The following is a 27,791-nucleotide window of genomic DNA, read 5'->3' as shown; positions in this document are numbered from 1 at the left end:
ACTGGATCCCACATGAGCTGGCTCTGCCAGGCATCCATCTCTCTCTCTCTCTCTCTCTGGTGTGCCCACATGGTCTCCCCACATGGCTGCTCGGGGTGGCCGACTTCTCACTCAGTGGTGAAATCCTCCCAGCACGAGTGTCCAGGAGAACACGCAGAGGGCTCGGGGGCTTTTGGAACCCAGCCTCAGCAGGCCGGTGGCCCGGCCATCCCACTGCATTGTCAAAGGCCAAGGTTGAAAGCGAGGGGCTGTTGCCTCCACGTCTTGATGGCAAGAGGGAGAAAGAACTGGTGGGTGTTTGACAACCATCACCGGGACAGAGGACGACATCGCGGGAGGCTGAAAATCAGAAAATGTGGGGAAAGGCCCCCACTGGTTTTGCAATCCTTTCTCACTTTGGGTTTACCTGACCTCTCCTTGACTCGTTCCCAATCCTCCACATTCTGGAAAAGCCAGGCCCTTCCCCACTTCCCAGCCCTTGTCCCTGCCTTTCCCTCTCGCTGGGCAGGCCATCCGTCCATCTGGCAACTTCATTCCTCAAGGTCCAGTCCCACAGTGCCATCTGCCAAGACACAGCCCTCCCGTCCTGCCCTGACCACACAGACGGCGAGTGTCTTCTGGACTCTTTCTCCAGCAGTGAGCAGGACCCCATGCAGGACGGGACCCATGGGACGCAAACAGCTCCCCAGTCACCGAGGTCACCTTTCCTCGGAGGCATTGGCAAGGTTCACTGTGTGAGTACACGGCTCCTCTCCACTCATCTGTTGTCACCTCTGCTTATCCCTGGGGATGCCTGCAGCCTAGTACGGACCCTTGGCCAAACCTGAATGAAATGCATGAATTAGTGATTAATAGGGTCCTGCGCTGGTGTCTGGGACAGTCCAGAGGCAACCTGCAACCACTGGTCTGCACCGTTTACAGAACGTGTACCAACTGATGGTTTGTACCTGGTCTCTCTCATGTTCTTTTGGTTTCTGAAACTGAGCCTGGTGTGGCCGCATGACCAGCATCCCTTTGTATGAAGCAGTGGCTCCCTGAGACTGAGGTCACTCCTTTTTGGTGGGTCTCCCCGACCCCCACCCTACTCACAAGGACTGCAACAGCTAAGGGGTGGGGGGAGAGCACTTGCCTCTGAAGGCAGACCTGGGAGTGACAGTTCAAGGACTGCATAGGAGATAGCAGGACTGCTAGCCTCTTCTCGAAGGTCCTCACCCCTTCCCCACACACAGACCCAGAGCTCCCCATGCACGGGACACAGCCGCCGCAGCTCCAGGCCGCCACCCTGTGGGATCAGCAGCCGGTCTTTCCTGCCAACAGAACAAGGGAAGGTGTCCCTGTCCAAGGGAAAAGCCAGGACAGGACTCATCTATCCCCAGCCACCAGCAGCCTTCACCCAAGGTGTCCCCAGACACTGGACCCTTCCCAACACAGGGGGCCAGCAGGTCTTACTCCCATGGGTTTGGAGCCCTGCCATGCTCTCCCCCTGCCCTGCCTCGTGGAATGAATGTTTGCTTCAAATCGCAGCAGGATGTGGAGGGGGCCAGGACATAGCCCCCAGCCTCAGGTGAGTCATGAATAATGTACTTAGTTGTTTGAGCCCCATTCTGCAGTCAAACCAAGCCCTTCCCTCCACGTGCACCGAGGACCACACCTGGAAGGGGTTGAGACATGGGGACCTCCACAGCACCAGGGTCCCAGGGTCCCAGGGTCCCAGCTGTACCTCGTGCCTGCTTTTCCCCTTCCCTGGATGGCAGAACAGTGGTCTTGCACAGCGATTGTTCTTATGGACAGCAAACAGGGCCGAGGGAGGGGAAGGACTGGGCTACCATCACGGGGAGACCGAGGTCCTGGCTGCCCGGCCCCCACCCCTGGTTCCTGCCCACAACAAGAGTAACAAAAGTCAGAGCTCACATCTGCACAACCCTGGACAAGGCCAACCAGGAAAGTCCCAACCTGGACCGGGACCCTGAACTGACCAGAACCTGACTTTTATCCTCACTCCAACGTTGACCCTCACTCCTTCTAAATTCTCGCCCTCACTCCAATCCTAACCCCTAACCCTAACCTGACACTGACCCTGCTTCTGACCTTAACCTTAATCCCTAACATTGACCTTGACCCGGACCCTGAACTTACCTCTTCCCCAGTGCCCAGCCATCCCTCTGGGAGAGCTGACAAATGAGGCCAGGTGGCTCTCCCTCGGGAACCCCGCTTAGGGAGCATTTACTCACAGCATTGCTGAAGCTTCTCCAGCAGCCCTGCGCCCTCTTGCTGCGCACCCCCCCACCCCGCCCTCCCTCCAGCCTTCTCCCAGGCTGCAGTGGGCAAGGGATTTGTCTGGGCCGTGCCCTGGCTCCCAGCACCCTCAGGGGTGATCTGAATAGAGGCCTGGTCAGAACTTGGGGCCCTCTAGTCGCCCCCCAGCTCCCACTCTGGAGTAGCCGTAGACTTGGCTTCTCCAGCTTCCTCTTCTGCCATTGGCACCTTTCTGGGAGGAGAGCCAGCCCTCCTCACCTGTTCCATGGTCCAGACGGTACCCCATGCAGGGAAGAGGGCTGGCATCCAAGAGCGTGAGGCTCGCTGACTGAGGGAGGGAGGCAGTCCCTACAGGGGACTTCACGGGGGCCCTCTGTGCCCCGCTCCCCTTCAGGAGGACACCATCCCCACCAAACACAACCATCCAACAGCTATAACCTGGCCACCCCTTGGCATTTCCTGCAGTGGGAGCTCAACCCTGCAACAGATTAGTGCATGGAGACACCTGCTGGACCAGCCACATTGCTGCCAGGTGGTCAACCTGAGCCCTGGGGACAGAGAGGGCGTCTGTCCTTTCTTCCCTTTCTCTGGGGCGTTGGCATCAACCTCCTGTCTGCGCCTGGCCTGAGCATGGCCGGGCCTCTGTTCCACGGGGGGCCCCTGCCTATGCTGGTTACACCTCAAGGGCTTCTGTACTCGCAGACGCTGCCCTGGCCAGGCTTGAACGCAGACCTGCCCTAGAGCTTGCGGCCCTTCCCCGTCTGACCTTTCCTGAGTCAACCTGTTTCCAGCTTCAGTGCCCACCATCATCGGTGCCCAGGGAGAGGCGGTGAGCACTGTACCTGGAGGATAGGGCCCTCACCTGTCATGCCCCAGGAACATGACAGGGGCAGGGAATGGGCCCCAGAGAGGAGCTGGGAGGCTCCTTCCTTGGGCTACAAGGGCCTCATGGGAGCGGGGCCTGTGATGATGGAGCAGCCTGGGACCCAGTGGGCTGGAGGAGGGCACATCTAGGGCACAGAATGAGGAGGGGTGGGGGCAGAAGTGGGGGGCACAGGGGAAGCAGGGACTGAGAGGTTGCATGAGAGGCTGCAGACAGGGCCTGGGCTGCAGTGGGAAGGGGGTGGTCGGGCTATGTGACAGGTACATCTGCTCACACAGAGGCCATTTAATCTCGGTGTCTCTTTCTCAGCCCCAAATCCAGGCCCCTGAGGACAGGGCTGGTGTGGCCCTTTGCTGCCGGTCAGAAAACCGCCTGCAGCTGTTGAACAGGAACCCCCCACCCCCACCCCCGGCCTCTCGCCTCTCTGGCCCAGGTGATCATGAGGTTCAGTTATAATGAATTTTACCACTTTGTCACCATCACTGTTGAAAGGAGAATCCTCATCTCAGAAAACAAGATGGGGACCAGATGGGAACAGAGGGCAGACGGGACCCAAGCCAGGCCCCACCAGGCCGCTTTTGACACTGGCCAGCTCACCAAGGTGCTGGAGTCCCCGGTTGCCAGCCTGACCTCCCACATAGATGCTAGTGTATTCTCACTGCAGCCAAGGGGCTCCTGCAGCAGGTGGGAGAGGTCATTGCTGGGGTCCCTGCAGGTGACCCATCTCCATCGGCCTCCCTGAGGCACCCACGTGGCAGGTGGCGGCCTGGTTCCAGGTGTCGCTTCTTTAAATGAACACTGACCTCCGTGTCAATATCCTCACTGTCTCTGGTTTTGCTGTAAGGGTCCGCTACAGACCCAGCTGCCCTCGGGGTCTCCCAAGACCCTGTCCTTGAGGCTCCAGCTCAACTGGTGGTGGACAAGGCCCAGCGACGGCGGGTGGGGGCGTCCTGGTGAATGTGAACTACAGGGAGAGCTCACGGATCCTGAAGGAGTGGGGCTAGAGCATCACGCCAACTCAGGGCCACCTTAAGACAAGTCCGTCCGCACTTGTCAAGAGACAAGAACTTGCTGATGACCCCTGAAGAGGATTAAAGTACCGGTGGGCTGTCAGAGCCCTGGGGAAGCATGAACGCCCATGACCTCTGGATATCCTCACTCTTCATCAGTCCCGCCCCCTTCCAGGGACCTTCCTGGGGGACACCACGGGGGTTTCTGGCAAAACCAGAGCCCAAGACTTCATTCACACTGCCAAGTTTGGTGGAACCAGCCCCAGAAAGCTTCACCCCTGCCCCACAGCCCTACGTCATCTGAGGGTCTGTGGGTGGCCCCCGGCCACCAGCAGCCCCCCACCCTGAGGCTCCCGGTGGGGATTCAGCCTTGGGCTCAGGTGAGACTGGGCTTTCTCAGAGCCTCCCTCAGCCCCTCCCTCACAGGCCTCGAGGCCAGTGCTTCGGTTATGAAAAGCACAGCCAAGGATGGTGACCCGACTCGCTTACAACCCCGGGCATGGTGGCAGGATGGCCATGGTGCCGGGGCCCAGCCTGCCCTCTAGGGCCACAAAACTGCATAAATCCACCCTCTCCCCATGCTTCGCCCCTGGACCCTTCAAAACATGGTCACCCTGCCTACTGTCACACATCTCCCGTTAGGACAGGAGGGGCCCCTCCAGGTCACCTGGTCCAAGCCCTTCGATGGGGGGAGGAGAGACTGAGGCCAGGCAGGGATGAAGCCCCCCAGGCCTTGCTCCTGTGTCTTTCAGTCCCACACTAGAACCACCATGGGCACAAAGTCCCCCCCTCCCAGAGGGCACCCGTGCCCCCGCTGTCCTCCTGCGCCCAGGCCTGTGGGCTGCAGGCCTGTGGTTTGCAGGCACTTGGGGCCCGCGGGAGGTGTGGCAAACGAGGCAAGTGTCCCCACTCTGCCCCGCAGCTTGCTCCAGCGCCAGCTACACGGGCCGGCAGAGACTTCCAAGCCCCTGCTGGATCGCATACCGCCAAGGGGAAAGGCCTGGCCCGAGGCCATCCAGCAGGTCAGGTGGCCCGGGAGTCTGTTCAGCCTTGCCTCCCTGAGAGGCCAGCTCAGCCCCGGAAGGGGGAAGGAGGCAGGTCCCCAAGAGGCCGCTCGTGGACAAGAGTTCCACCACACAGAGCGGTCACTAGCCACTTGGAGCCTCTGACCGAGAGTGGAGAAACAGGGAACAACACCGACGATGATGTGAGGATTTCAGCCCAGCTGAATAATGGCAGACTTACAGAAGGACTCCAGAATCCAGCAAGATGCGTGGAAGGTCCGTCACGGACCATCTAAGCCACTGGGATACAGTACAGACAGCAACGCTGAGGCCTGGGCGGGGTCAGGGGGCAAAAAAGCCCGTGAGCCAAGGCAGGTCAAGGAGGTGGTCCGAGACTGACCGAGTGGCAGGGGGAGGGGGAAGGGAAGCCCCCGGCTCCAGGGTCACAGTGGGCTGCGCTCAGGGCAGCAGCCTCATCTCCCTGGGAGACACTGAACTGCTCATCTCCTCCGAGAGCCACCTCCAGGGCCCCAGCCTGTCGTCTGCTCTGCGGGCAGCGAGGGCCAGGCCGGGCCATGCTTGTTTCCCGGGGAAATCGGTGGCGGCCCCTCTCCACTCTGCAGTGGGCCCGGGGCGGCCGAGCTACCAGGGCTCCCTGGAGTCCCAGCGACCAGCAAAGCGGTGCAGCCTCATGTCTTCCTTCTGGATGTGCTCGTAACAGGACTGGCGGGAAAGAGGCGAGGCTGAGGGGCAGCTCCCCCGGCCCCATGCAAAGACACACCAATACCCAGGGGGCACCCGTCTCCCTGGCCTGGGACCACCCCGACCCATCTCCAACTCAGCCTCAGCTACAGTCTGCAAGGAAGGGGGGCCTCCCCTCTCCTGTTATGCCCAGGGATGCATGGGCATGTCCCTGGAACATGCTGGGGGCCCTTCTCCAGCCCCTTTAGCAACGGCAGGGCCAGGGACTCTGTGGGGTCCCGCCCACAGAAGCACATACAAGTAGTGAATTTGGGGTCCAGGGCAGGGAAGGCATCTGCCCCACTGGCCAGGGTGTTTCTGCCTCCATCCACCACCTCTGTCCCTCACCTCCAGGGCCGTGAGCAGGAAGTCACATAGGCCTCCTGTGTGGATGGGGTCCATCATGTCGCGGATCAGGTGGATCTCGGCTCCCAGGTGCTGGATTCTGGAGAACGCCCACCCCCACAGTGAGAGGGAGAAGGGGGCCCATCAGGGACAGGCACCAAGCAGCCGGGGAAGGAGCCCTGGCCTGGGTGGATGGACACCTGGGCTGTGGTCCCCGCTCTGCTCCTGGCCCCCACGGGACCCTAGGTGGGGCCTCTCTGGGTCTCAGACCCCCGCTCCATACCAAGAAAAGCTGTGTCCATAAACCCCAATGTTCAAAGACCTCCGAGCGGGTCTGGGCTGGGGGTCAGGGCAGGATGGGAGGTGGTGTCCTCCCGCAGCCCACCCCCAGCCCCCGGCCCGGCTGGGGCTCACCGGGCACGTGACACCACGTAGATGAGCAGCGGCAGCAGGTCATCCATGGGCAGCTTGTGCTCCCGGCCCAGCACACGCGACACGGTGGCCTCAATTTCCCCGTATGTCCTCTCCAGCACCTCCAGCTTCTCCCGGGGGTCCACCGTGGTGCTGCAGCAGGGCGGCGGGCTCCAGATCAAGGCCCTCGGGTTCAGCCCCAACCAGGGGCCCCCACACTCCTGCCCCCCGCCCCCCACCCTGCCCAGGACGTGGACTCACATGATCTTCTGCAGACACTCAGTGGCTGACAGGAAGCACTTGTTCCTGACCAGGGAGAGTCTCTGCCATGGGGGGGAACAGATGGATGAGGCCACGGTCCCCCCAGCCCTGTCACCGCCTCCCTCCCAGGGCCAGAGCTCTTGCCACCCACCATTCCCCATCACTGGCTCCAGGAGAGCCCAGCCCCGAGTGACCCAGGGCAAGTCACAGCTCCACCGTGAGCCTCAGTTTACTCAACTGTAAAGTGGGATAATGGTCTCCGGGAGGTTGGGAAGGAAGATAACGATCCCAATGGCCACTGGGTACCACAGGGGGTGGGTTCCCACGTCAGCGGCACTCCAACCCAAGGACTTGTTGAAACACAGAGTCCAGGTCCGCTCTCTGAGTTTGACTCATTATGTCTGGGGTTGGGGGGGGCCAACAATCTGCTTTTCTAAAGGCTTCCCAGATGCTGCTGGCCCAGCACGCCCACCTCGAGAGCCACCACCTCGTGTGGAGCGGCCCCCTGCCCCCTCCCGACCCTCCCATGAGGGGGCACCAACGCCTCAGCGGCCAGTACTCTCATCCGCGGGGGAACTGAAGCTCCGAGAGATAAGTATCCCGCCCACGCCGCATAGCCAGGAAGCGGGGTGGAGCCTGGGTCTGCACCTGCTCGTGGTGGGCCAGCAACGGCCCCCTCCCCCACACGGGAGATCAGAACAACCCGGGAAGCCGGTGTCTCCCCCCACACCTGCTGGCCAGTGCTGCCCAGGCCCCTCCGTAGCAGGGAGGCGGAGCGCCGCTCAGAAGGCTGAACAGACTCTGGGGGCCCCGCTCAAGGCTCAGGCCTCCCCCTACCTGGGGCAGGTAACGGACCCACCTTCTCACCTGATTGGTTGTCAGCGTGAGGTCCTTGAGGGGCCACAGGTGCCTGAAATGAAACAAGTGTGACACAGAACCTTTACCAGGAGGAGGGGACAGGGTCTGAGGTCAGAGGGCAAATTCCCTGTACACCGTGTCCCCCAGCAGGGCTGAGCTCAGGAGATGGCCTCCGGGTCCACGATGGTCCACAGGGCAAGGGGAGGCTGGGAAGAGTCCTGGAGAAGACAGTGCCCCAAAACTTGGATAGGGGTGAGGGGCAGCACTGCAGGCCAAGGGACCCTGTGAGCAAAGTCCCGGGGGTTGGGCAAGAGAATGACAGCGGAAGAGACTGTTCTGGAGGCTTGATGAGCTGGGGCAGGCTGGTGAACGGGGAGGGACATGGGTGCCATGCGATGCAGCACAGGGCAGGGACCTGGGGAGACAATGGAGCAGGGAGGCCAGCATGGAGGAGGCAGCAGGAGGGGGTGGGGAGGAGGGGACACTTGGGAAGCTGTTGGCACCCAGGTCTCTGAGCTGGTGACTAGTCAGTTGCAGGAGACATTCACGATGGAAGGGGAAACGGGGTTTCAGAGCGGGCGGGTGGGAAGCATCATGGCTGTGTGACAAGGGAGACTGGGTGTGGGGCAGAGAGAGCACCCTTGCCCTCCATCGGGCAGGTGGTGACTTGTAGCATCAGTGGATCAGAAGGGGCACTGAGGAGAAAGGATGTTTTAGCAACTGAGGGTAAAAGGGACCTGCTCCCAGAACAGTCCTCAGTTTCCCCTTGAGGACCTCCCCTCCCCCACTCTCAGTCCAGTTGCTGGAAGCAGGACACCTCGCCCCAGCCCCAGTAGTAGATGTTGAGGTAGACTGGCCAATGTGGGCCACAGCCAACATCTAGGGGCAGGCTCAAGACCCAAGCCAAGCCAGTGAGGGACTTCAGCCAGAGCTGTTAGGAAGGGGACACCAGCTCCCTGGGGCACAGTGGGGGATGGAGCTGGTAGAGTATAAACTTTGAGTGGCTGGTACCATGTTTGGCACCATAAATGGGAGCCAGAGATACATCAAGAGAGAAAGAGAAGTTGCTTCCCTTACTACGCAGTTAAGCAGCTAGATCCAGCCATGCCTGAAGCTAGCCACACCAGCATAATCCTAGAACTCTGTGGATATGTGAGCCAATGAACACCATCCCCTTTTCTACCAAAGACCACTGAACTCCGTGTGTACCCTCTGTGCACACAGGCCCTGGCAAACACGGCAAGGAGGGAAGGCTTACTTCTGCACGTCCAGGAACTCGAGCAGCTTGGTGTCAGGGAAGAGGCTCAGGTTGGCAATGCCTTGGCTGTAGAGACTGTCCTCCGTCTCATGAAGCAGCAGGTAGAGAGTGAAGAGTTCTGAGTAGAAGCTGGGCAGCATAAGGGGCAGCACCAGGCCATGCACCTGCAGGTCCCTGAGTGACAGTAGTCAGGACAGGTTGGGGGGCGAGCAGGGTGGGGCCCAGGGGGGAGGGATCCCTGCTTGGGCTGCCCCTCAAAAAGCCCATAGAGCTCCTTGTCCCACAGCAAAAAGCGTCCCTGCCTCCTCCATCCTCTAGAAAACGCTTCCGAAGCCTGTTCTCAGTCATTCACTCCCTCGGTTGAAATCCGTGGCCCCCTGATCCTCTTGTTAGACGCTGAGAATCACTATGAACTCTGGGGCAGGATTGGATCCCCATGTGATTGAAAGCAAAACCAGGGCCCCGGATAGACAAGGGACTTGCAGCAAAGCACTCAGCAGCCATGTCAGGCTGGTCCAGTGCTGCCTCCTCGTTTCCTAGGCTTCCTAGGACTCCAGGGGGAAAGTTCTACCTAACATCTAACCCTATCTCCCACGTCTCCTGCAATGTGGAGACAGGCCTCCCTGATCGCAATCTCTGGGCCTGAAATCTGAAGGCAAACTGTAAGGTTTGGTCTTGGGGGACAGAGGAGACAGATTTAATGATGCACTTATATCCCGCTCTGTGTGGCCTCAGGCTCAGCCCCTGCCAGGCCCTGAGAGAGGCTCACCTTCTGCACACCTGAGAGAGGAGGCTGGGATGGCGCCTTTACAACAAAGATGCACCTGGTGGGGCGCCTGGGTGGCTCAGTCGGTTAAGCGTCTGCCTTCGGCTCAGGTCATGATCCCAGAGTCCTGGGATCAAGCCCCGTGTCGGGCTCCCTGCTCAGTGGGGAGTCCACTTCTCCCTCTGCCCCTCCCCTCCACTTGTGCTCTCTCTCTGGCTCACTCTCTCTCTCTCAAATAAATAAAAAATCTTTAAAAAAAAAAAAAAGATGCACCTGGTGGCGGCGCCGCTGCCCAGGTGACCCAAGGAAGGGGTCATGGGTCATTCTGATCCTCAAATGGTCAACAAACAATGCTTGGTCAGTAGCATGAGCCCCCAACACTTCCCCGGAAGTACCGCTATCCCCCAAGGGAGGCTCCAGGAGCGAAGGTGGTCCTGAGCCTGGCTGCCCCCAGATTGGGGACCCTGCAGACCCCATGGGAGCGGTCACCTTGTCTCTGTATCTTCGTCCTCCTCTGGAGCTTGGCCCTTGCGCTGTAAGGCCACCTGCAGCAGACCCCTGCAAACCGATAAGACAGACTGTGTAGCTGCCACTTCCCCCAGAACCCGAGTCACCAAAGACCAGGGCGGTGGGCTCCACCCTCCAGAGCCATGGAGCATGAGGAGCCCAGCCTCCCAGACCTCTGTAGTTAGGAAGCTGGGAGCACAGGACCTCAGCCCGAGAGTGCTAGAACTGCAGCATCTGGGGCCCCCATTTGTAATGTTAGATGGGGTCTCAGCTCGGCCGGGACTGGAGATGGGGTCTGAGTCCAGAGTCAGGCTCAGCCTGTGGAGGCTGAGAGGTCCCCTGGGGTCAGGGGTCAGCCCAGGGCCTGGTCGAGGCCTGGACTCTGGCTACAGGCAGTCCTTGCTATAACCTCCTACCTTCTAACCCCTTTGCTCACCAGCGGGACACTGACTGACCCACTCTCTGGTTCTTTCTCAGTCCGGAGGCACCATTCCCGCCCAGGGCGCTAGGCAGAGCACCTGACATCGGGCAAGGACAGAGCCCTACCTGCCTGCCGTCACAGACAGGGCTGCGGCTGTCCCCATGTGCCACCCCGCTCACCTGTAGGCAGCCCAGAGTTCCCGGGCGTGCTGCTTCACCTCCTCCTGGGCCAGTGCCTGCAGGTGCTTATTGGCCCCAATGCCCGCATACGTGGCCTGGAAGGTCAGCATCAGCGTCTGGAGTAGCTTTCCCAGGGGGTGCAGCGAGTTGCTCAGAGCCTGGCAGGTGCAAAGGCAACAGAGAGGAGTTCGGGGCCAGGAGCTGGAGCACAGCACGCCCCAGCGAGGCTCCCAAGGCTGCTCCCATTTCATAGATGGGAGCACTGAGGCCCTCTGAGGAGAAGCGGTCAGCACCGGGGGCAGTGAGAAGGCCCCCCTCCGCGCACACCGCCTACCCTAGGGCCCTCACCTTCCTGAGGCACTCCCGCAGGGCCCTGGGCTCCCGGTGCAGCAGTAGCTCATCTAGGATGCCTTCCATTCTGTCCGCACAGGGCTCGGGCTGGGTCCTGGGGGACCAGGCACACGCGTCTCTCACCCACACCTGGGCCCCGGCCCGCCCCCTCCAGGAAGCCTTCCTCCCCAGCTCACTCGGAGCCCCACGAACCCCCGCCCTGGCCCTCCGGATGCCCCCACGGGTATGCGTGTGCGCGTGTCTGTGCCTACCTCTCGCAGCACAGGTACTCCTGGGACTTGCGCAGCTCCCTCGAGTTCTGCACGTGGAAGCCCAGCAGGGCCTCCTGCTCGTCCCCAGGGCAGCCAGCACTAACGAAGTCCCGGAAGGGGCCATAGACACCCTGCCAGTGGCTCTCCACGGGGAAGGCGCCCACACCTAGCTGCCTGCGATAGAGGTGGGGGCGGGGGGCGCGCAGTGGTGGGAGGTAGGGATGGGGCTGTGGTGAGGACCCCAGTCCAGGCCCTTGGAGAGATGGGGACGTCCCACCTGGCCCCGAGTCAGGGCCCAGGAAGGGTGGGTGGACTGGGGAGCGCTGACCTCCAAGGCTCCAGAAGAAAGCAGAGGCAGAGAGAGGGACAGAGAGAATCTACTCCACAGTGGAGGAGAAAGGGACACACAGAGCCCTGGAAAGGAGACAGAAAGATCTGGAGAGCTGGAGGCCAAGTCCAGACAGCAGGCTCTTGGCCTAAGAGAGAACAGGGCCCAGAATCCAGGATCCTCCCACCACACCTGGCTCCTTCCTGAGCTTGATCCTGTCTTGGCCAGCAGGCCTGGGGGTCTGGCCACGTGTGTGCCTAAGGGAGCCCCGCCCTCCACTCCACGTTCACAGATTTTCCTACACCTGCACCCCACCCAGGCCTGGCCACACCTCTGGGGTTTGCTGTCTACTCCCAGCTCCTGCTGTCAGGGAGAAGCATGCAAGGATGAAGGCTCTAGCAATCAACTCTACTCCCTCCCCGCAACTGAAATGCCGCCTGGGACCATTTAGAACTACCACCCGCACCTCAACAGACATGGTAAAAGTCACCACTTGAACTATAGTTTTCCAAGGAAGAACGCTGTCCCCATGGGGAAGAAGTCAATCCCCTTCTCAAAGACCCCATGATAGCAACAATGAGTCCACTTTGCAAGTTTCCTTCTTCACCCTGGCTGCCAGGGAACTCAGAGCTAGGTTCATGCTCAGTCATAACCATTATAGGACTTATTTGTCCCTTCCTTTCCTTTAAGTTCAACTCATACTTTTTTTTTTTTTTTTAAGATTTTATTTGACAGAGAGAGACACAGCGAGAGAGGGAACACAAGCAGGGGGAGTGGGAGAGGGAGAAGCAGGCTCCCCACTGAGCAGGGAGCCTGATGCGGGGCTTGATCCCAGGACCCTGAGATCATGACCTGAGCCGAAGGCAGATGCTTAACAACTGAGCCACCCAGGCGCCCCTCAACTCATACTTTTATTCTCCCTTTTATTCTTGTTTATTTGTGTTGTTTTTACAAACTGTCGTGTATCCTTCCCAGAAATAAAGCAGGGTCTAAGCAAAGCCTCTGCATAATATTTTTCTCTGGTTTTGTAGTGTGTGAAGTTATGCCACAGCCATTGATCCTAAGAGTCCCTGACTTGAGGGCTGTGTGACCTGAGCTCTCTGAACTCTCCAAAGAGCTAAGAGGAAATACAGAAAAGCTTCCCTGATGAGGCCTGCATCCCTGGGGTGGAAACACACACACACACACACACACACACACTCACTCCAGAATGCACAGGCCAGGCGGCCAGCCAGGCTCTCACCTCTTACGGGTGCTGCTTGGATCTGGTGGGAAGGCAGCTGTGTCCAGCACACCCTGGGTATGCAGTCCTTTCCCTGCCCCGCTGCTAAAAGAGCCCTCCAGGGTGAAGCCATTGGGGAAGGTGACCTTGCCCTGCAAACCAGGGAAGGGAAGCAGGGACGCCTGTCTGTCTGTCTGTCCAGTTGCCCTTCCCCCCAATCAGGACAGGCCTCGTGCCTGTCCATCCTGGGTCACGGAGGCTAGGGACTGATAGGTCGCCTTCCCACCATCATTCGAGGGGCTCATAATCCTCCACACCTGCAGGAGCCCCTGACCAAGAGCTGTGCCAACGGCCCAGGGGCTCAGCTCAGAGGTGGGAGACTGGGAGGGGAAGGGGAAGGGACCCTCAGGTCAGAGCAGGAGAACCACTGCTGTGGGAATTGGTGGTGGTGGTGGGGGGGGGGGGTGGTGGTTAAGTCCAGAAGTAGGAAGAGGCCTAGGAAAGGCATGAAGTATGCTGGCCCTGGGAGAGGCAGCTCCCGCTGCATGGCCTGTCCCGTTCCGAGCACTCCTGGCCTCCCCCCCCCTTTAGATGCCACAGTGCCCCCCAGTCATTAGGTGAATGAAACAGCCCCCACATTTCCAAAAGCCCAAGCAGGGCCCAACTGCCTTCTGCTGCGTCAGCTGGGCAGGACCATGCTGAAGGACAGTCACTCCAGGGGCCCCTACCCAAGGCACCTAGGGCCCTGTCGGGAGTCACAGCCCGGCCACCAGCACCCTGTGCACCCACGGCAAGTCCACCTGCCCCTCTTGCCTCCCACCAGGATCGAATCCCCACTCCACAGCAGGAGGGATCATGGCGCCCACCCTCTGGACGCCATGGAGATGGGAGAGGCCCTCCCCTACCTTTCCCACCCACTGCCCACACCCTCAGTCCTGGGTCCAAGCGGGGAGATTATAGGCTCCACCCAAGGCCTCAGCGGGAGTGGAGTGGGTCTCGGTGGTCCTCACCTTCCCCACAAGGGTCAGGTCCCTGGTGAAGGTGCCCTCATACAAGGAGTCATCTTCAGAGAGGAGGATCCCGGGGCCCTAGGGAAGGAAGCCGGAGTAGAAGCAGGGGAAGGGCCAGGAGACTGGGGGTGGGGAGGGGATGGCAGGAAGGCAGGAGGTAGGCATCAGCCCAGGGGCAGAACAGTCCTAAGCCCTGTCACACCTCCCAGTACTGTGCCAAGGTGGGATGCCAGCCCTTGGCCTGCTGAGCACTGAGCACCAGCCCCATGGACCTCATCCCTGGGTTACCCCGAAGGACTCCCTGGGACCTCGCTCCTTCTCTCCAGCAGCCTCTCTCAGGAAGCCTCCTGGGGGCCCTTCCTTCCCCACCTATGGTTCAAGAAGTGCTGAGCTTCTCCTCAGCCATCCCCACTTCCCTGTCACTGATCCTTGGCGACAGAACTGACCACGCTCCCTTGTTGCATTGGTTGCCAGGAAGCTCAGGGCCCAATGGGATATAATTTGTGTCCTACTTGAATTTATTCTGTGTCTGTTCTTATCTTTTCTTCCTCCTTCAGTCCTTTCCAGAACAAAGTGGAGCATAAGCCAATGTACAAGCCGTAATAACAGTAACAGTCCCAGGCCAGAGTCCTACTATGTGCCGAAGCATCTGGCCAGGTGTGGGTGAGGTAGGAGGCAGGTGCTGGTGCGCCTGGGCTCAGGGGACCTGGGGATGAGTCTCAGCCCTGCCACTCAATAGAATGTGACACCAGGCAGGTTCTCTGACCCGAGCCTCACGTATGTCATTCATACGCTGGGGACAGTGACATGATCTGCAGGGTTACTGGGAGGATGCCACGATCGTGCCAGGAGGCTGAGCCCGGAGCCAAGCCTCCAGTCAGGGGTCTATAAATGTCCACTGCAGAGGCTGCAGGCATCATTGTTACCATGCACTTCATTCTTACTAATTTCCCTGAATGTTTACAGTAAGTAGTGAACCTGAGTTGCTGATGGGGAAACTGAGGCTGGGAGGGCCAAGGCCAGGGTCGGTGGCTGGCAGATCTGCATTCCTGCTGAGGTTCTGGCTCCTTCTAGCACCTAGGAACCCAGCTTCCTGCCCCATCCACCCCTGTCCAGCCTCTGCTCAGCGTTGGGGCCCTGAGAGCAGCGGGGGGGGCTCCAGAATTCAGCCCCAGGGCAGGGAGAGGGTAGCTCAGGGCACACACAGGTCACCCCACTCACCACCATCTTGTCCGCCTGGAAGGTCCCCTGGAAGCAGACACCAGCCTGGGTGACCATGACCCCTGGGCCATGGCGCTGGTCGGCCTGCCACATGCCAATATAGCGCTCGCCCCTGGAGAGCAGCCAGAGTGGGATCAGAATCACTCCCGGGCACTTCTGTGTGCTTTGCTGGCACGGTTGGGGTGGGTGGAGAGCAGATAAGGGGCAATGATATCACCTGAACCCACTCAACTCACACACGGGGAGAGAGAAGTGAGGACCTCCAAGAGGAAGAGAGGGTGGAGGAGGGAGGGAGCCTGCCTGGGGAAGCGTATCCTGGCAGGCTTCCTGGGGGAGGTGGCAGGAAGGGCAGATGGAGTGCTAAGCCATGGAGGTAGGAGCCTACAACCGATATGATGGGTACGAGGGGGCATTCAGTGGTCTGGAAGGCTGGAGGGGTGCAGGAGCAGCACAGCAGGGGGTGAAGTCTCAAATGCCAGGCCGAGAGCCCTGGGCTTTGTCTCACAGCCCAGAGAGCTGGGAAGGGCTGTGGGCCTTACGTGGGGCTAGATGGGGGGGGGGGGGGGCAAAAACCCCCCCCAGACAGCGCAAGGGGGGGCCCGGGGGGGGGGGGGGGGGTCCTCGGTCAGGGGGCCCAGGGCCCCCTCATTCTGAACCTCAGCCTCAACCAAGGTTGTGGACAGGAAGTGAGGGGCTTCAGGGGGACTCTGGGGGGACAGATGGACTGGACCCGCTGACGACGGGCCCCGTGCCCTGAGGCACCCTGCTCTGAGGGGCTCTGAGCCCTGAGCCTGCCCTCACCCTGCAGGCGGCGGCAGAGCACTCACCTGGCACTGTCCTCCTCGACGCCGTACCCGCTCCGCTGGCCCCTCTCCCAGTGGCCCGTGTACTTGCAGGGCTGCGGGGCCCGCGGGGCACTCGCGAGGACCCCAAATCCGTGTCGCAGGCCCGCCTGGAAGTAGCCCTTGTACACTTCATCGGTGCCGTACCTGCAGAGGGCCACCGACAGCTGGCCCGGCCCCCCCGAGGTGAAGCCCGGGGGACGTGGCCACCCCACGCGCCTGCCCTGCCACCAGGCCGCCGGGCACTTACTCACAGATGCCGTAGCCACACATTCTGCCTTCCCGCCAGTGGCACTTGTAACAGTCAAACCTGTCCTCGGGGCCCTGAGGCACCAGGCGGATGCCGAAGCTGCCAGTGTGCGTGCGGGGAGGGCAGTCAGCACCCGGGCCGTCGCCTTGACCCAAGATATCCCACGACACCCCTCCATGCCACCCCGGAGTGTCCTTGCCTCCGAGGGGCCCTCTCAGACAATGGGGACAATCTCGCAGGTGCTCAGGCGTCCTTTCTTCCCAAGGGCCACTCTCAGAACGCCAGCCCCACCCCCCCCGCCCTTCATGCACCCTGGGAGCACCTTGGGGCCCTGACCACTCCCTCCACGGCCCGCCCCCTCCTCTGGGCTTTCCCTTTTGTGCACTAAGGGGAGCTGGACCAAATGACCTCAAGTTCCTGCTTGAGGTTTGGGAATCGAGGATGGGGCCAGGCTGGTGACGGCAGCGGGGGCGAAAGCCACTCGCCTGCCCACCACCCACTCCCACAGCAGCCCCAGCCTTTTACCCATGCTCCAGGCCCTGGCAAAAGTTCCCCACGTGATTCCGGCCATCGGGCCACTTCAGGGTGCCTCTGGAAGACAGTCGAGGTCCACGGTCCACATATCAGGCCCGCCAGACCCACCCTTCAACACACACAGACCCCCCGGCTGACCTCCACAGCAGACTCTCTCGGAGGCCTACGTTCCCCTTGGACTGGATTCTCTGCCCCCAGCCAGCCCTCTTCTCTGACCCACAGGGGCTCTCAGCTCTTCTTGACTCCTGGCACAACTGCCCCAGCAGCTTCCAGCACACTCCCCACACCCCACGGGGAGAGCTCTGGAAACATCCAGGTTCCCTTTTTCCCTTGACCCACAGAAAGCTCCGAGCTAAACTTCAAGCTTAAGTCAAATGCTAGTCAGTGGTTTCTAGCATCCTCCTCCCCTCTTCTGACGCAGCATCGTTTTTTCTGGGGTTTTTTTGTTCATTTTTTCCTCAAGCCCTTTCTGAACTAGGCAAGGTCTCAGAAACTAACGTGCTTGTGAGCATCACCTCGGCAAGGCCCTTCTGCTTTCTGGGCCTTGGCTTTCCCAGCTGTATAGCATGGGGGGGGGGGGGCGGGGGGGGGAGTCACATGTTCTTCCAAAGCCCCCTGCTTGCGGGGTCACGCAGACCTAGAACCTGCCCTGAGGCCTTGGGCAAGTCATGCCAGTCTCTGGCCTCAGTTTCTGCACCTATAGAATGGGCGAGAACACTCCCCCCAGAGTGTTCTTGTAAAGACTGGTGGAGATAGGAGGTCTGCGAACCATTTCCACTACCAGCTAGTGCTACGTGGACATGAGAATTATCCTTCCGTCCTCCCAAGAACAGCAACTGCCGACCTGAAGTCTCTCCCACGTGCTCTGGGCTCATCACCATCATCAAGACTCTACACGGCACAGACCTACAATGGGCCCGGTCCTGTCCGACGGGGCTTAAGACAGACTGGGAGACAGTTGTGGGTAGACCGACCAATGCGGGAAGGAACAGCCTTTGGTTGGTGCCCGGAGGTGATTAGGTCCTGTCTGCCCCTCAGACCCCCAGGAAGAGCCCTGCCTTGTTGGGCCCGGAGCCCCAGTCACTCACCTGCCATGGGGCCTGCCCCGACACCACTCGCCCTCGTAGGTGGCCTGGCAGAGCCGGCCCTCGGCACGGAAGGTGTATGCCATGCAGCGGCAGGTAGGGGGCTCAGAAGGCTCCAGGTCCGCCCCCAGCACAGGGAAGTCCTTCTTCCCACGCAGGGCCTGGCACACAGCCTGAGTCACTTTCCACTGCCAGACCACCTGGTGGGGACAGGGGAGACAGAGGAGAGGTCACTGCTGTGCCAGTGGTCCCTCTGGGAAGCCTTGTGGGGTAGCTCCAGACAGTACCCCTCCACCACCCCAACCCTGTTCTGGCACTTGGCGGAAACTCCAACTGCCCCGCACTGCTCCCTAGGGCCCTGCATCCAGACCTGAGATCCCCGTGTGCGGTTTCAGGGCCTGCCCAGAGGGGCCAGAGAGAACCACTGGGACCCACACAGGCCTCGATCCTGGCTTCATAGGGAAAAACGCCCTGTACTCTGTGGCATTCTGATGCCTCACCCCAGGCTGACCACTGCGCCTCGCTCTGACCATGAGCCCAGAGGCCTGGCCACTCCCATGGAGCCTCCAGGGTGGTATACCTGTGCCCTCCCCCGCCCCTCCTCACTCCTCTCACCCCACCGCCCCGATTCCCCCCTCACCCACACTCACCCGGTCCTGGGGGGCCTTGGAGCAAAAGGAGAGCTCTTCCTCAGGTGTGAGGAGGTGAAACGTGCACCTAGACAGATGGAGGTGACGAGTAGGCCCCAGCTCTGTCCGGGAGGGTGTTCGGGAGGCCCCAGCCCTGGGGTGTGGGCAGTTTCATGAGGGTGGAGGGAGAGAAGGCCCGAGTGTCTTTGGAGGGGGCTGCTCACCCGTCCTGCCCAGGATCCACCCACACCAGCTTCAGATCAAAGGTGTGGACACTGTGACCCTGGAAGAAGATGGGGCACCGGCGTCACCTAGGGCCCAGCCCAGACACTCCCCTACTGCTCTGGCCCAGGCACCAACCTGCTGCCAACACCACTGGGTGTCCCCTGGCCGCTCAGTCCAACATGCCCAGCACTGAGCCTGCTCCCCATCTCCAGGGCAGCCCCTCTGTCTCCCTTCCCATCTGAGGGCTGGCCGGGAACCTGGGAGCAGCCTCCCCCCGCCGCCCACATCCTGCTCCATCATGGCTGCAGCCGGACACCATCGGCCCCTGCTGGAAACCTGTCTTAGGCTCCTACCGCCTGGGGGATGGAGACCTCGCTGCTGAGCCGGACCCCTGAGGCCACACAGACCACTCCCGGCTCACAGGTCCCCACTCCTGGTGCCTGCCACACCAAGGCGCCATGGCCCTGCCACACTCACACCTTCTCAAGCCTGCCCCCAACCCCCCTCAATCTGACCCTTTGCTCACGCTGCTCCTTCTACCTGAAAGGCCGTCCCTGCTCTGAGAGCTGATGAACACCCCTTCCTCTAAAATATTTCGTGTAGAGACCTCCTGCCCAGCCTAGGCAGGCCGGTCACTGCCTCCAGGAGGAGGAGGGGGCGCCAGGCCCAGGCCCAAAGGGCAGGAGGAGGATGGCAGACACAGGCAGGGACAAGAGTGGGCCTGGCACAGGACATGTAAAGGCCCAGAGGCAGGAAAGGGTGCAGCGCATTTAAGCGACAGCATCTCATCAGTGTACCTGGAGTGCAGAACGTGAAGTCGGGAGTGGAGGCCAACTCAAACTGAATCAGAACCCCAAAATCAGGTTTCAGGAGACACAGGTTTGGGCAAGTAGCCTCCCTGCCAGGCCTCAGCCTCCCTGTCTGCAGGGGAGTCCCAGACTGACATTCTGAGGGGACAGAGAGGACAGTGCTGCGGCTATCACAGGGACAGTCTGAGTCTGGGGGGAACTAGGCACAGTCAAGGTTACAGGCCAGGGAACAATCCCAAACCCCCGGCCTGGCTCCCCGCTGACTTTGCTGATGTCCCGAGCCCAGGTACTGCTTCTAAGTGGTGCTCTTCCCTAGAAGCCTCGTGTGTGCCCTGCCCATCCAGCCCTCCTCAGCCACCCAGAGCCACCCAGGACCTCCCATCCGGGGCTCCTCTCCTATGTGAGGAAGACAACTAAGAGTTGTCCGGCATCCGCGGAAGGAGAAACTCACTCCCAAGCATCCCATTTTCCAGATGAGGAAACCGAGGTATGTTTAGCAGGGATGCCGGCTGGCCAGGGCTGGGGCTGGGACGCACCTGGAGCAGCCTTGCCCAACAGCGCGCCCCTCCTGCAGGGATGAGTCCACTGCTGCCCCCACCCCAGCGCTGCCTGCCTCTCGGGCCCCATCCCCTCCCCACGAGCCCCGAGTTCTCGCTCCCAGCTGTCTCCCTCCCACTGCCTTCTCAGCCAGACCCCAGGCCCCCACTGCGGCCCCAGGACCTCTGGTCAGCCCCACCCCCACCTGCAGCAAGACGAGGGCATCGTCAAAGAGCAGCACGCGCTCCGCCCGCAGCGGGGCGACTGTCACGGGCATGTCCTGGCTGTCCTGCAGGAGTCGGCGTGCAGGGGTGCAGAGCACATCCTGCGGAGCAGAGCAGGGAGGCACGGGCTCAGGCACCCCCATCCCGGTGGCTGTACCTGCTCCTCTGCCGGGAGCACCAGCCCCCCACCCCCCGCATCTGAGCATCTCCTGGAGGCCCCCAGCTCAGCGATGGACACCAAGGTCCAAGGTCTGGAGGGGCAGCTCAACTTGTCTTAAAGCTTTGCTTTGACGCCCACCTCCCCACCCCCCCCCCCCCCCCCCCCCCCCCCCGCCGACCCCCCGACAACACTCACTGGGGCTCTGCAGTCCCCGCCTCCCACCGGCGAGTCTTGTCCCCTCGCCTGTTCACCTGATTCTCTACACTATGCCCCAGTCCTGTCACGCCCTCCCAGGGCACAGGGGGCTTTCCCCCCCAGCGGGGGCAGTGATGTGAGGATAGGATTGTTTGGTGGCATCCCAGGACAGAGGGTCAGTTCTGACTGCTCTTCCCCAGAGCCAGCTCACCGCCTGGCCGGGAAGGTGCTCCACGAGCGTCTGAGCAGGGCTGGACAGACGGCCCTCCCAGCCACCTGCGCCACCGCTCCCACTCCCAGACGGGGAAGCGGACGCACGGAGAGTCCGGCAGGCCCCTTCCCTCCCCGCCCGTCAGGCCTCAAACTCACTCGCAGCCGGCTGCTCAGGGAGTGCCAGAGAGCCTGCGTGGCCAGGGCCTGGTCCAGTGCCTGCCTCAGGAAGGACTGCAGGTTCCCAAAGAGGGTGGCTGCGTGCACCACCAGCTCCCGAGTGCGGTGAGGCTGTGGGGACACAGGGCAGCTCATGAGTGGGGGGCGAGGGGGGAGAGCTTGTCAGAACCTCCCCCCGACCCTGTGATGCTTGCCCCAGCCCTGGCTGGGCCCCAGCTGCTCCGAAGGTCTGGATCGAAGCTGAAGTTTGTCCCTTTCTCCCTGCCAGCCCTTCCTTCAGGCAGAGGCCAGCGGGAGGGTGCTTCCAGAGGGCCGCTGGGCCTGGGCCACCTGTCCTCACACCCAGTAACATGACTCTCCATCTGCTCCTGGGTCTCTGCCGGCCCCACTAGGGCTCAGCCATGTACCTCAGACAGGCCAGGGCAAGGACAAGCCCCGTCAAACCCTCCCCCACCCCCCCACCCTGCAGAACACAGCCCTGTCCCCAGAGCGCGGCCAGGTCCTTCTCAAACCGGGGTCCCTGAGTAAGCAGAGTCCCCGGAGCCGGGGCCCTATTTCCCTCCTCCTTCAGCTTCAAGCAACAGGCCCAGTGAGCGGCCCCCGGCCCCCCAACGTCCCTGCTACTTACCTCTGCAGCCATGTCCCCGAGGCTCAGCAGGAGGAGCACATACTGCTGCACGTGATGGGCCAGTGGCTCGCGGAGGGCCTGGGCCAGCGCGGTGCCCACCGAGGCCTCGGAGCTCACGCCCGGCAGCAGCTGCCACAGGGCCTTCCGCTGGCCCCGCCAGAACTCCCTGGGCGGAGGGAGGGCCACACACCGCCTTCACTCCCTTCCTCCATTCCCGAACCCACCGCCATCCACCCCGCCCTCCGCGCCCCAGCTAAGCCTCCAGATCCCAGGAGCAGTCCCAGACCCCAAACTGCTCTCCTAGCAGAGAAATACAGCCGCCCTATTGGAGAGTCAATGGCAATAACCACCCCCCCTGAACAGGACGGCCCCCCTTCTCCTTCCCAGGGTCAAGCTTGGCCAGTGGATATCTGGATTGTGCTCACGGCCCCCACAGCCTTCCCTCCCTCTCTTCCAGTGCAGAGCAGTGTGGAATTGTTAGACCCAGGAGTGCTCCGGATGAGTCATGGGCGGTGACACTCTGCTCTGGGGCTGGGACTCCCGCGACCTTCCCTCCCGGGCACCCTTGCCTGCGCAGAGGGCCCCTGCAACATCCTGGGCTCACCTCCTCTTCTTTGCTGCCTTCTGAAAGGCCTGCACCGCCACGCAGCTAGTGTAGGACTCTATGTACCTGCGGGCAGCAAAGAAGACAGCCTGCAGGCCCCGCCCACAGCTTCACACCCAGACCCCTGGGCTGCCGGGGTCCCTGGATCCCGATCCCGCTCGCTGAGTGGCTGCAGCCCCGCCCCAACCAGACAATTCCAACTCAGTCTTTCTCCCCTGGGAGGCCCCAACGCTCAGGTCTGGGGTGTCTGAGCCGGTGCCGGGCTGAGGCCCAAGCCCCTGAGGCCGACCCCAGCTGAGCCCCACCGCAGCCTAAACTCAAACCTTGGCCTAAGCCTGACCCAGGTGAGCCCTGGTGCCCGGCGGCGCCCAGGCCCAGGCCCAGCCCCAGCCTTCCTCGCTGTCTTACTCCAAGTGGACCTGCAGGACGCGCTCTGCATGTTGCAGCAACAGCAGGGACTCCAGACCCACGGTGTCCTGGTGGCACAGCCTCTCCCGCAGGGAGTGCAGGCTCTCCTCCGTCACCTCCCAGAGCCGCTGGGAGCTCCGGTGCAGCCGCTGCAAGAGCCGGAGGCACTCTCTGCCCTGGGGGTCCGAGGGCTCTGGGGCTGGGGCGGGGGGCACAACCGCAATGTGAGGGGGGCGCGGCGCCCCACAGCCTGGGAGCTGCAGCCGGGGTCCTGCCTCCTCGGGGTCCCTGGGACAGGCCAGGAAGCCGACGTGGCCCCTTGAGCTCAGCAGGGATGGGCAGGCTGGAGCGCAGGGCAGCACCCTTGAGGAGTGAGTGGGGCACATATCCACCCCCCCACGAAACAGGGTCAGCACTCATGACCCAGGGGCACCAAGTACACTAGCTGCCCCGAGTCTCTGAGCTTTCTCAGGTCTGGGATATGGGGTCCGTAGGATCCCGTGGTCCCCTGGCACCCACAGATGCTCGGACAGAGCCCCCAAGTGGAAGGCACCTGACCAAGGTCACTTCACAAGTGGGAAGTGACCTTGGTGAGAGCAGGATGCGAATCCAGGCAGAGAATCAGGCCCGTGCCCTGGAAGAGGTGGGATTCTGACTCTGTGCACAGCTGGGTCTAGGCTAGGGGTTCACGGCCCGACCCCTGGGGCGCCTCGGAGAAGGGAGCAGCCAGCGGCTGGAGCCAGAGCCCCAGGCCCGTTGGAAGATGCCGACACCAAGTGTCCCCACTCCCATTTGAGGTGCAGAAAGCTGTGCCTCAGGAGGTCTAACAAGGTAGGACTGGGATCCCCAGGATGCTTCCTGTGTCCCCCACCCTTGCCACTGCCAAGCCGAGACTCACTGGTTTCAAGCAGGGGCAGGAGGACAAGGCTGTTGACGCGGGCGAGGGTAGCCGAGAAGACCTCCTCCAGCCGCAGCAGGGCCTCCTCCTCTGGGCTACACATGGCTAGAGCGCTGCCCTCAGGACCTGTGAACAGGGCACAGGCTGGAGTGAGGGCACCAGCGAGAGCTGGGTCAGGGCCACGTCTTCCGTCCGTGTGCCCGAGACTGCCCACAACAGGTGTCAGCAATCGGCCCGGGCAGCCTCAAAGGGGAATTTCTGGACTAGCCACTGACCCCTGCCCTGCTCTGCCCCTGGGCCCAGCTGCGGGGACCTGACTGAGCGGGAGAGAGGCCTCAGAACTGCTCAGGGAAGCATCCCTTTTTAGCCAAAAAGGCAGGTGCTCTTCGAGCCCAGTTCTGGCCTGCTCATTCCCTTGCTCACACATCCACTATGGCTCCCAAGGGCTCAGAGTAGTATCTGATGGTGCTCTGACCTCACTCCCTCTCCACCGAGTCTCTGGAAACGAGGACATACTGTCAGAGAAACCCAGCCTTTTTCTCAAGGCCATGGTTCAGGACCCTCTGTCACCCAAAGGGCTGTGTAAGCAAGGAGAGGTCTGGGGGAATAGGGAGGTGCTCTCCTGCTGGAGCCATCATGAATAGGCAAGAAATAAAGAGACAAAGAGGAGGACAAAGCATGCAGGTGGGGACACCATGAGAGCAAAGGATCATGGGCATGAGGGCCCAGGCTCCGAGGGTGGCCCACCAAGAGTGGCCTAAATGGCCATGGGAGGAGCCATGGAGGATCTCAGGGCAAGAGAGTGGTAGGACCCAGAGCCAGACTTGCAGAGACGGACGTGATGACAGCTGTAGAGGAGACAGTGCTGAGCAGTGGGAGGGTGAGGTCAGTGTGGGTGACAGCTAGATCCTCCGTGCCCCCCAACCCCGCTGACCCTACTGTGCCCGGAGGAAAGAGGGAAGGGCTGCAGGGGTGGGCAGGTGGGCTTGAGTCTTTGACCTTCCCACCCTGGAGTGAGGTACCCACCAAGCAGGCAGGGGATCCCCTGGGAATGTGGCTTTCTGATGAGAGGGAGGGGCAGCAAGGGGCCTGGGCTCCAACCCCCCGCCCCCCCACCCCAGCCTCCAAGCAGACACAGCCCTCTCCCACCAGAGCTGGGTGCCCTCACCAAGCAAAGTTCATCTGCCCAAATGACCTGACCAGATGTCTCAGGGTTGAGAGTTGGAGGGTTTTTAGCCCTAGACCCTTGCACTGCCTCTCCCTGGCTCTGACACCCTGAGGCTCCACAGTTAGCTGAGTGGGGTGGGGTGGGAGATACAATTGAAGCTGCTGGAATGGGTAGGCAACACACACAGACCCAAAAGGGCGAAGAGGAAGGGGTCTCATCCCTCCCAACCCAGCCCCAGGGGCACCAGAGGGCATTCCAGGCCCCGGGCAAAATCTACAGCTCCCAGGGAACAGGCTTTGGGGCAGTGGGACGGGTGCCTCAGAACTCTGGCCAAGGGCCTAGGCCCAGGCATTCCTGCCCCACCTTTCCTGCTGCCTCGGCTTCAGGAGGGCGAGGCCTTGGGAGGGACAGGCAGGAAGGGGAAGCAGCTAGACACCCAGCCGTGGCCTGCTCTCTCTGCGGGCCCCTGCAGCAGCCCCAGTAAACCGCGCACCCCCCTCCCTGACCTGGGGCAGCAGGGCAGGTCGCTCCAGGTCAACTCAGGCAGACCAGGAGAGCCCAGCCAAGGGGCCAGAGTCCAGCAAGTGTGGTCCGCCTGACCCTCCCCCATTATCTCCAGAAACGGACAGAATGGAAAGGCCCTTTGGGGGTGACTTTTCCATCCTCAGTTGGCAGCCAGTCAGTCGTGGTCTGAACTGAGAGGTGAGGACACGGGCTAAAGGTAGAGGAAGAGGGTGCAGCAGGCACAGGAGGTGTGGACTAGGAACCAGATCACGGCAAGTGCAGACCTGCAGTCAATAGCTCGAGGCTGGGAGGTCCTGAATACCAAGTATCCCCCACACTTGCACTGACCTGGGACCCACCCCAGCCACCCCGCACCGAGGACATGGAGCTCTCTGTCCCTCTCCACCTCAGACTACCCCCTCTCCCCCCTGCAGGGCTCCTCCTACCAACCTGCCTGCACCCGTGGTCCACACTTCAGCTGCTCCCACAGGACTCCCTGCTGACCCTCTACCCACTGCTCAGTCCTGGTCATGCTCCAGCTTAGCCAGAGCCCTGCTCCTCTCTAGGCCTCTGTCACCTCCTCTATGAAATGGGGGTCTGATTAGATCAGAGCTTTCAAACTAAGCCCTCCCTAGAAAGGACAAACTGGTAGGAGGAGCTGCTCTGGGTGTGGAGACCTGGTCCTCAGCCTCCCTCCCCGCTCAAAGCGGCCTGGACCCCTCAGGATGTGTCTTACAGACCCAGACTGGCAGACATGACTCTAGGACCCTTCCAGATCTGTGGCCCCAAAGGGATGTCTACCCCTAGGAAACTGAGGCACACTGCCCAGAGGAAAGGCCAGAAGTAAGCATGGCTGGTGAGGTTGTGGGCAGTGGGGGGAAGGCTGCAGATGAGGTTGGGGATCTGGCCTGGTGGTGACCATGGGGCCCTGCTCCTTGGCTAGGGAGCTTGGGGCTTCATCCTGGAGGCAACCAAAGGTGTGAGAGCAGGGAGCAGACCAGGCATGAGTGTGTCTGGGGGTGAGGGGAGGTGCTAAGCCATAACATGAGAGGGACCCAGCAGGAGTAATACCTGCTCAAACCCGTCATACCCCCAACCCACCCAGCTCTGGTCAAGGGCATAGTCTACTTACCCTCGCCCTCTACCCAGGTTTAGTGGTAGGCTGCACATGAGGTACGTAAGGAGAAACTGAGGCCTAGGAAGGAACCGGAGGGTCAAGACACTATCTGTAGAGCATGTGCAGGGCTCAGACCCAGGCCTCTGGCTCCCTGGTCCACCAGGCTCACCTGAGCGAGGTGGTTAAGAAAGGCCAGGCGACTTGCCTCAGGGCACGTAGCAAATTCCCAGCAGGGCCCAGCCTCCTACCTCCTCAGGCAGCCTTGGTGCTCCCTGTGGGGCGGGGTGAGGACAAAACTGGCTAGTCTCGGCGTGCCCAGGTGAGTCAGCTGCCCGTCCCCATGTCGATCTAACCAGCAGCCAGACCTGCTCCTTCCCTGCATTCCTGGCCTCTGGCTGCGCCAGACTGCTCTCAGGCAGGGTCACTGAGGCCTCCCCTACCCTCTCCAAGGCCCCTCAGGCCCCTCAGGCCCCTCAGGCCCCTGGGCCACACCCTGTCATGGCACCCACTCTGGTATTTCCTGGTCTGGACCGGCAAGGAAGTTTTGCCTGCCACAGAGACTTTTTCCTGGGCTGCCCCAGGGTGGCCTAAAACAACCAGCAAGTGTAGTAGTAGAGCAGAGAGGGGCTGCCCAACTGCCACAGCTGACCCCTCAGTCTCCACTTTGGCCTCTCCCCCAGCACCCCTTCTCTGGCCCTCCATAGCTCTCAGCTTCTTGTCCTAGACATCTCCCCCCCCATTCCCCCCCCCCCCCGCCCCCCCGGCCCCACTCCCAGTCTCTCACAGCTTCTCTGCTCCTCCCTGCCCCCGCACACGCAGTCCCCAGAGTTTCCCAAACATGGGATCCTGTTCCAGCCACAAGGCATTTGCCCATGCCGGTCTCACTGCAGGCGCCACCTCCTCCTGGCAGTCTCCCAGGCTGGGTGAGGTCCAGGGGGCGGCCCTCGTACCCCAGGCCGGGGTGCGGAGGCTGTCCCTGCGCTGCCCCTAAACCTGAGCCGGGTGACCACGGGGCAGGGAGGACGACGACGCCGGAGCCCGCTGGCACGGAGGGCGCCTTGGGACAAACTCGGACGGCCCCCGTGTGAGTGCCGCCTGGGACCGTGGAGTCGTGCAGGGACGGCGACCAGCCGGCCCAAGGGGGCGCTAGGCGAAAGTCCCACCTGGAGTGAGGGGAACGCGGAGCACAGGAGCCCGCCCACAGACGCGCGACCTCCGCCCCGCCCTCACCTGTGCGGTGCCGGTGCCGGTGCCGGGAGCCGGGAGTGTCGCCGCGGCTCCCCGCCGCCCGCACGCTGCCC

At 61.7% G+C, this 27,791-nt stretch overlaps 1 protein-coding gene across 5 annotated transcripts; it reads right to left on the bottom strand.

Moving 5' to 3' along the window:
• Window positions 1–39: 39 nt before the first annotated feature.
• ALS2CL (ALS2 C-terminal like) lies at window positions 40–27,791 on the bottom strand. 5 transcript variants are annotated; one of them, XM_021686965.1, is made up of 29 exons: window positions 27,721–27,791; window positions 26,660–26,762; window positions 26,506–26,568; window positions 23,702–23,827; window positions 22,804–23,002; window positions 22,396–22,461; window positions 21,792–21,957; window positions 21,143–21,274; window positions 20,400–20,519; window positions 18,848–18,906; window positions 18,645–18,711; window positions 17,998–18,194; window positions 16,901–16,966; window positions 16,376–16,474; window positions 16,111–16,272; window positions 15,284–15,395; window positions 14,063–14,140; window positions 13,074–13,204; window positions 11,503–11,676; window positions 11,249–11,345; window positions 10,901–11,058; window positions 10,283–10,351; window positions 9,028–9,201; window positions 7,779–7,821; window positions 6,912–6,973; window positions 6,654–6,803; window positions 6,243–6,339; window positions 5,395–5,876; window positions 40–339 (listed from the first exon to the last, which is right to left on the bottom strand). In XM_021686965.1, the coding sequence occupies exons 4-28, from the start codon at window positions 23,802–23,804 to the stop codon at window positions 5,796–5,798; spliced, it is 2,862 nt and encodes a 953-aa protein (XP_021542640.1). In that variant the 5' UTR covers window positions 23,805–23,827; window positions 26,506–26,568; window positions 26,660–26,762; window positions 27,721–27,791; the 3' UTR covers window positions 40–339; window positions 5,395–5,795. The 5 variants fall into 5 exon arrangements, with proteins under 5 accessions (XP_021542640.1, XP_021542645.1, XP_021542641.1 ...); XM_021686970.1 differs by having other exon boundaries at window positions 15,287–15,395; XM_021686969.1 differs by lacking the exon at window positions 40–339 and having other exon boundaries at window positions 5,455–5,485; window positions 5,651–5,876.

The sequence above is a fragment of the Neomonachus schauinslandi genome, chromosome 1, assembly GCF_002201575.2.
Source record: "Neomonachus schauinslandi chromosome 1, ASM220157v2, whole genome shotgun sequence".
NCBI classification, from domain to species: Eukaryota; Metazoa; Chordata; class Mammalia; order Carnivora; family Phocidae; genus Neomonachus; species Neomonachus schauinslandi.
The sequence above is the reverse complement of the archived record's forward strand: the minus strand, read 5'-3'. Positions and strand labels throughout refer to the sequence as shown.